General features: G+C 43.2%; 1 protein-coding gene across 1 annotated transcript in view; it reads right to left on the bottom strand.

Moving 5' to 3' along the window:
• Positions 1 to 1,040: 1,040 nt before the first annotated feature.
• The window catches only part of LOC118359006 (BMP/retinoic acid-inducible neural-specific protein 3-like), a 64,025-nt gene continuing 56,743 nt past the window's right edge, over positions 1,041 to 8,322 (bottom strand). Inside the window, exons 5-9 of the mRNA XM_035737131.2 lie at positions 7,441 to 7,546; positions 6,820 to 7,056; positions 4,447 to 4,669; positions 3,180 to 3,522; positions 1,041 to 2,360 (exon numbers count right to left, since the gene is read on the bottom strand). Coding sequence (XP_035593024.1) covers positions 1,572 to 2,360; positions 3,180 to 3,522; positions 4,447 to 4,669; positions 6,820 to 7,056; positions 7,441 to 7,546 — 1,698 coding nt within the window. The 3' untranslated portion in view covers positions 1,041 to 1,571. The remainder of the gene's footprint in view (positions 2,361 to 3,179; positions 3,523 to 4,446; positions 4,670 to 6,819; positions 7,057 to 7,440; positions 7,547 to 8,322) is intronic.

Below are 8,322 nucleotides of genomic sequence, written 5' to 3'. Positions count from 1 at the left end.
ATTTGTTGGCGGGTTGATGTGAGATAATGGGATGTAAAGTTTTCGTCTGTTCTCTGTCTCACCTTTAATGGGACATGTTAACCAGGAGAAGGTGGATAAAGTGTTCTGATGGTTTTCGGGGAAATAATTTACTTGTAAAGACCAAAGAGACAATCGGGACCTTACTTTTTCCATCTCTTCACAGTGGCCATGTTCTGACACTCCTGCATCCAAAGAACACCCTGAAATTCAGTTATACATCCAGCACACACCTCAGCATCAATCCATGTTCATCCGTGTTACCCTCCTTGGATTTTATCTTATGACATGAGAAGGATTTGATAAGAGGAGCAGACAAATGGAGGTTCCAGCCAATGACCTTCATAGGTGTGTGACCGCTCCCCTGGACAGACAAGCCATGAGACACCGGCCATGTTAGTAAATGAGATCTGACACCTTATAGTCCAGGTGTCAGGTGTCAGGTATGGATCTGTGGCCAAGTAAAGTCGGGGGGCATCACTCCTGGTTCTAGAGGGCAGTTGGAGTGTCTACTGATCTGAGTGTCTCCTGATCTGAGTGTCTACTGAGTGTCTACTGATCTGCTCCAATTCAATCTGCTTTCAGATAAATACATACAAAAATTCACGCTGTGTGTTTCTAGCCATGACCCAAATGGAACCAGTCTTACGACAAACTCAGCTTTGTTCACTTCTTTCAGCATCTGTAGTATGTGTGTTTGTGTGCGTGTGCACATTCACTGTGCATAAACCTATGGTTTTTTGTAAAATAATTAGGGCTTCAATTGTTCCTTTAACAAAGTCTACTAATCAATTAGGATAAAGAAGCTTGGTCACAAGCCATACACGAACCACATAAATGAGAGTAATAGAGATTCCTGATGATTTGATCAAACTCCTCTATCATGTTTAATTTCATTCACTCAGTTTAAGTGGTTTCAATTCCTGCGATTAATGTGTTGAATGTCTTACAATGAGATGTGATAACAGCTGTTCCTCGGCTCTAAGTAAGTCTGACAAAAAATATCCCCAGTTGTTAATCCATTATGTTTTAATAACAAGTCATCTACAAAACTGACTGACACCACTGTATTCTGGTCATTATGGAAAGTGCACGGTCACATAAGCAAAATAACATATAAAAGAGTTACAAACAAACAGACTGTACCATGTTTCTTAAAAAGTTCCTCCAGTTGGCTTCAGTATATACTGTATAAATGAGAAGGGTTGAATTTAAACAAGATGGTCAAATGGATGTGGAGAGAGTGTTAAATATATCAATTTCTAGATCTGCTTTTGTTTTCAGATGTCAGGAGTTCTCTCGACCAAAAAGCACCGGCTATCAGCACCTCCCAAGTCATTGAGTCGCCACAAAACTGAAAGCTAAACAACATCATTCAGTTGTCCTTCTCATCCAACTGCTCCATTTAGTACATAGTTTTACAGTCTTGTAATCCAGAGAATCAACAAACCACTGAAAGCCAAAATACTGTACCAGTACACCATTCTGCTGTCCAATAGTTCACCCTTGTAGCCGTTTATCTTTAACGTCCCCCAGTCGTCCCCTAGTAACTGTTAACTACACAGCTTGGTTGTCTCGTAATCCAGAGAGTTGGGCAGGCGGTTGCTAAAGGCCTGCAGTGAGGCATGTATGCGGACCACCTCGCCGGCGGTCAGTTTGAGCCGGTGTCTGAGCAGACAGGAGAACAGGTCCAGTCTCTGCTGACCTGGAGGGGACAGTCGGTTGACCCGGTCCCTGATCTCCAGCAGCTGCAGCAAGGCCGTGTCCTGGGAACCCTGGGTGTGCGGGTAGTCCAGCTGCAGGATCAGGTCGCGGATCGCTTCTGGGTCAAAGTGCATACTGTAGCCAAACACCTGGATGCTGTTGATCTTCATGTAGCCCAGATTCCGAGAAGAATCCAGAATTTCTAATGGCTCATAGTAGAGGCTGTCGTTCACCGCCCCGGCCGGGCCTCCACCGCCTTGCGTCTTTATCCGGCTCCGCAGGTAGATGTGGATAGTCTCGAAGAAGGTCTTCCACTTGTTGCCCAGCGTCAGGGTCCAGTTAAAGCACTCCAGGGGCAGGTCCAGTTTGGTGGCTGTCCAGTCTGGGAAGCTGTTCTCACTGACGGGAATGTACCAGCTCTCAGAGTGGCTGCCTCCAAAGGGGTTGATGTAGAGGGTGAGGACAGGCTCCAGGGTGCTGTTCTTGGTCAGGCAGATCTGGAGAGACACGCCCAGCAGCATGTGGACCAGGTTGGACTTGTACTTGTTGCTCTTCAGAGTCAGCAGCATCCTCTTCCTCCAGGACGGGTCGAACCAGCTGTTCAGGCGCATGTCATTACTGATGAAGATGGCGTGGACCTGGAAGGACATATTCATGGTTGTTTAAGTTGTTAGAACAATATGTCTATCTACTTTCTCAAGATCGTACGGAATATTACAAAACATGCATCCTCATATGCAATAAGGCACTAAAGTAATACTGCAAAATATTTGACAAAGCAATTTACTTTATGTCCTGAACACAAAGTGTTAAGTTTGCTTGGAATCATTAAGGACTGGGGAGTTTTTCAGGATAAAAAAGAAACAGAATGGAGCTAAGCACAGGAAAAGTCCTAGAGGAAAACCTTGTTCAGTCTTCTTTCTACCAGACATTGGAATACAAATGTACTGAAAGGACAATAACCTAAAATCTCAGGCCAAATCTACAATGTAGTTGCTTACCAAGAAAGTGAATTTTCCTGAGTGGCCAAGTTATTGTTTTGAGTTAACTCTACTTGAAAGTCTATGACAAGACCTGAAAATGGTTGTCTAGCAATAAACAACAACTAATTTGACAGAGCTTGAACAATGTTGAAAACAGTAATGGGCAAATTCTGCACAATCCAGGTGTGGAAAGCTCTTAGAGACTTACCCAGAAAGACTCACAGCTGTAATCACTCCCAAAGCTGCTTCTACAAAGTATTGACTCAGGGGTGTGAATACTTACGTAAATTAGATATATATGTATTTCATTTTCAATACATTTGCAAAAATAATTGTTTACATGTTTCACTTTGTCATTATGGGGTATTGGGTGTTGATGTGCGCGAAACGTTAATTTAATAAATTCGTCTGGAACACAACAAAATGTGGAATAAGTCAAGGGGTATAAATACTTTCTGAAGGCACTGTATTTACCTCCAGCCTTCGGTCAGCCCTCTGTAGCAGGTATCTCAGCTCCAGGTCCTGTAGGTCTGTCTCAAAGCCCAGGTAGTTCTCTGTAGAGTCAGCCACCATGGGTCTGCAGACCCCCTGGCTTAGGGCGTATCCAGGGTTGCAGCTTCCACAGCGGGTGTGGTTGTCTAGGGCGCAGGCTGCGCAGGCGGGGCCCTCTCCGATGGCACATGGCGGGGACAGCTGGCAAGGGCTGTGCTCGTAGCTGCAGGTACAGCTGTGGAGCTCTTCAGAGAACGAACCCAGCTGGTTGTTCTCAGAACAGTAGAGGAGAGACTGGAAGTGACTCAGCCAGTAGGACTGGGGCCTGGGACGGAGATAGAGAGACACAATGGAATATAACATAGGATGGCAATACAGTAGGTGAATGAAAATTGTGTTGAGTTTAATTGGTTTATTGTATTTTTAAAAATCTGTGCAATTGTACTTAGTTACTCTTACCAGGAACTAATGATGCATGTTTCAGTTCATTTAAACAAACATATACCATTAATGCATTCTGCAATTTTGTTTGTTTGTAGTATTGTAACAAAATCTTTACAAAGAGACAAACATATTGCTTCATCTGTGAAATAGACATGCAGAAAGTAAACCTGCATAATTTGGACTAATGGTCAAAGTTTGAGCACAAAGGCTACGGTCGCAAAACTAGCCCAATCATGATATATTTTTTCCACAAATCGGTCTTTTGACCAATCACATAAAAAAAATTCACATCAGATTTTTTTCAGAGCTGATCAGATTTTTCAAAAGACCAATTAGTGAAACAAATATCAAAATTGGGCTGCCTGTCTGAACACAAAGTGTAGCTTAAACCAATTCTGAAGTCTTATTATTACTCGCTGTATAAAACTGAGCCGCCGTCTCCCTGCAGATTATTCCTTCATAATTGTCAGCGGAACTGGCCCCTGGAAGTTATATCAATCACGCATCTCTTGTCTGTGTGAAGCACTGCGAAATAAAGGCATGTAGGGGAGCCTCCCAGTCAAAATGACAAACATTCCACTCCCTCTCTCCACAGTCTATAGTCACAAAATAAGTATAGTGCTTTACATTTTCCTCACAGCGGCAGTAATAACGTAGATAAACACTGCTTGGCTTGCCTCCTGTTTCTCCCACTCACACAGGGGTAGATGGAGAGGTTTGCTATCAGCTTCCTGGATGGGTGATTAAAGTGTAATTGGGGCTCAGTGGTAAGAGGTGTAATGTGGGATCAGAGTGGGACTCTCACAGTTCTCTGGGTAGACGGATGTGAGGCTGCCTCTGACACCTCTTGCTGAGGCTGAATAGCTTGAACACCACTCTTTGGGCTCGTCTGAAGAGCACTCTCATGCTGTTCTCCAGCTGCTCGTAGCGCCACTGGAACACGCCATCCAACGACCACAGATGCTGGATTGTCGTCACGTTCAGGAAGAAGTTCTGCGGGAGCCTCGTCAGAAAGGTCTTGAACTCATCTGGCAGAAAGAGAGTGAAAATGAAAAGGTGATTGTTTTGAAATGAACATGTCATGAATATGGCCAGGTGAATAGGGATCTAGTGCTGCCGTAGCGTGAGGGGACCGTGCTCCATCACTTTTCAATTTGAGAATACATGGAGTTGGTAAGGTAAAAAAGTATTCTGGTCAACTCTAAATAAATAATATGTCACACCGCAAAAATTCCATGCAAACAAAAGAATGACAAACTAAATAGATATGTAGGTTATAGCAGCCTACAGGTACGACAATTGTGGTTTCTTCCCTGTAGTCTCTCTCTCTGGAGAGATGAATATCTGTAGGCGTGTGTGCAGAGGCCCAACGGTCAGAGGCTTGACAACTTTGAGCAGGCCAAATCCACCATGACAAGAACAGCCACAGACAGGAAACTCTATCAGGGGTTGCTGAAACATTTGTCCTCAAAACATTGTGTTATGGACTTGGGGCACATGTACAACTCACTTGAACTCGCCCTACTGTGCATGTGCTTAGCTTACAGAAATGCACCACCTCAATTGCGTATGCAGACAAACTCATCCACTGCATGAACCTTATCACACCAACAAGATCTTGGATCCAAATTCACAGCATGTCTGCCCTGAAGTTCATAAAACTCCACAGACCCCCTCCTGCGCAATGGAACCCAGAACGACCACTTGGTTATGGTGCTGTCCTTTCAGCACCATGATTCAAAGGCGCTCAAATCGCTTAAAGTAACCTTAATCAAGAACTGTTGCCTACGCCTAATAATCCTTCTCATCACTTATGATTATTATCACTTCTCACAATAGTGTTCATTTAGTAGCCTAAAGTTAGATAAAAGCTGAATCAATGTCTCACAAGATCACACAATGATTAATTAGTATTTTACATAGCCTAGCAGAACCAAATATGATAGCATACTGTAGCATAGACACCTACAGTATAATATGTTACACCAAAAACACCTCCTCAGCCATTTCTAATCTGAAGCTGAGGAGTTTCATTTCTTCCCCCTCATGTGGCTAATAATCTACAGCGTGCGCCATTAGGCACTATATATGCTTTGATTGAAACAAAATAGTCCGTCAAGAAAGGCTACCCACTAGGCACAGACGTTCAGTCAACGTCTATTCCACTTTGGATCTACGTAATTTGAAATTACATGGAAACAAAGTTGATTCAACCAGTGTGTGCCCAGTGGGTAATAGGATCCAAAAAGGATTCTCCTATGGGGATGGCCAAAGAACCCTTTTGGAAAAATGTTTTCTGTATGTTTGAAAAGAAAGAGCATAAGATCACTTCATGCATGTTGCCACATTCCTCAAGGCCAAAGGAGAACAACGTCATTGGTTCCAGTACTGCCATGCTCCATGTTTCCAGGTTTATTTTCTTCCTGCTGGCATCCCATTCCGGTGAATGTTGAAACGTCTTTGATATCCTTTACCGAAGGACATGTTTACGACCTCACCTGAGAAACTCTTTATTCCTGGCACTCTCACACGCCTGCACTCTCCTCTCTGCTCTTAAAACATCAACTTTGAAAGTAATTGCACTTATAAATATTTCACACACCAAAAATATTTGAAGAGAAAAAAGGCCCATCCATTCTGAATTCACCTCAGGAATAGTGGTCACTACAGGGTGACCTAGAGAGGCAATAATATCCCAACATTATGCTAAGTGCTCTCATTCATACGTTGTTACTCCACCGATGTGAAAATGCTGGAATTAATCTGCTCGAGATGTTTTTTTTCTATCCAATCCTATCAGGTTGTGATTTGCTGCACACAGACCGTGTGCCAAGTCCCCCAGGTTTCACTGTGACTCATTACGGTTTACACCGTAAATCATAATGTCTGGGGTACACACCAAGGAACGGCCCTCCACCATTAATTGCGTGACATATGATCAAACACTTTTACTCAGCTCACATAGTCCCCTACAAAAACTATCCAAAGATTGTCCACATATGAATTTATAAGCTATCAACTGCATGCGCAGCGACTACGTTTAGAGCTATGCTAGCTGAAGACATTTCGTAAATGCTGCATGACAACTGAGTTGCACTGGACACTTCATATATCAAATTAAAAGTTTAATAGTTTCAGCATCTAAAGATCAAAGAGGATCCAAAACGTTTATCTTCACCTGAGTCCTCAAACTCCTTGTAAAGTGTCCCCCATGTCTCAGTGATCCTCTGCAGGCTGTCCTCCATGGCTTGGATGTCCATGTAGGGACAGTTGCATTCTGGGAACTTGGGGTCACACTTGCACCAGCAGTCGTTGTCCTTACAGATGAAGCCCCCTTCCACGTTACAGGCGATGTAGCTGAGAGCAGCCTGGACAAAACTGTCCCGCAGGTAGTCTGGCAGGATAACCTGTAGGCCTGTAAAACAACACAACATAGCCAGGATTTAAAACCACCATTAAGGTGTACTGTTATGGTACTGTATAAGAGGACAACAATTTGTGGTCTATAGTGAGTGAATTGCAAGGCAGTGCAAGTGTAGTTGTTAGCCTTGGTAGACTAACAATGTAAGAGCATACCAATAACTGTATTTTACTCTATACAATCGTTGTAATGGGATGTGTGGATCTCTTTGAAGATGCTATTGTATGGGAATTTATGATAGGATGTGCTATAAACCATATTTCATATTTTTTTGGTGCTTTTTTGTGGTTGATTCCGAAGCATTGGTGTGGAGCGTGACAATGGTGTACAGGATTTGCATTCTAGGAATACGTAATCAAGAAAATATATAATACAGACCTTGCAAGTGGACTTTGTTTTCCGGACTCTGAACCAGAACAGAGCTGACAGAATCAAGGTTGTCATAGTTACTGCATCCGAGAGGGCCTGTCCGGGTTTCTGTTACCTTGGCAAGAACAAACATACAAAGCTTTGAATGCACATTCCTTATAACATCACAGCAACATTTGTATGCTTTGCCATACTATTACATCAGTATGCGCAAATGAAATATCAAACTAAAAATATGGAGGAAAAACACTACTTCTACAGTACTTCTGTATGTGACAAAGGAAACACTTCTCAGAGAGGTTGCTCTCTGCTGGGAAAATGCAATGAAGTGATGAGAATGTGAGTTCCCTGGTGAGATGAGTGTTCAGCCATGGTTTTCTGCTTTCTGTGCCCCTTCTTCCTGTGCCCCTGTAGCCAAGCCCCTATTACACACATTACACAGGCCCCTTAATAACCATCACCCACAGCTCTGAGTAGATACTGAATCACAGCTAGCAGAGAGACACTGAACATTGCACAGTGGTAGAGCACATTTACAGTACGCCTTCTCCTCTCCTCTGCTCTCTTTCTCCTTCCTTCCACCCACAGACACTGAATTGATTACATGGATTCCTTCATTACATTCATTCTTATGCACCCACAGAGAAAATGGCAGCGTTGCTGTTCTTATTCTCTCCCACTCAAAGAAAAGAGAAACATCAGAGTGGTGTTGAAGGAGGGCCTCAAACAACTCAGCCGTGGCTGGTCTTTTCTGTCGTATTGACTGAGACATCTCTCCTGACCTTTCAATGGCAAAACATATCTGCCAGACCTGATCATCCTTTCTACCTCATTTGCAACATGAGATGTCTTTTCTCTTTCTGTTTGAGGTTGCATGGTGGAGAGCACCTA

Source organism: Oncorhynchus keta, chromosome 26 (assembly GCF_023373465.1).
Source record: "Oncorhynchus keta strain PuntledgeMale-10-30-2019 chromosome 26, Oket_V2, whole genome shotgun sequence".
Taxonomy (NCBI): Eukaryota; Metazoa; Chordata; class Actinopteri; order Salmoniformes; family Salmonidae; genus Oncorhynchus; species Oncorhynchus keta.
Note: the sequence above shows the minus strand (reverse complement) of the source record. Positions and strands in the feature narration are given on the sequence as shown.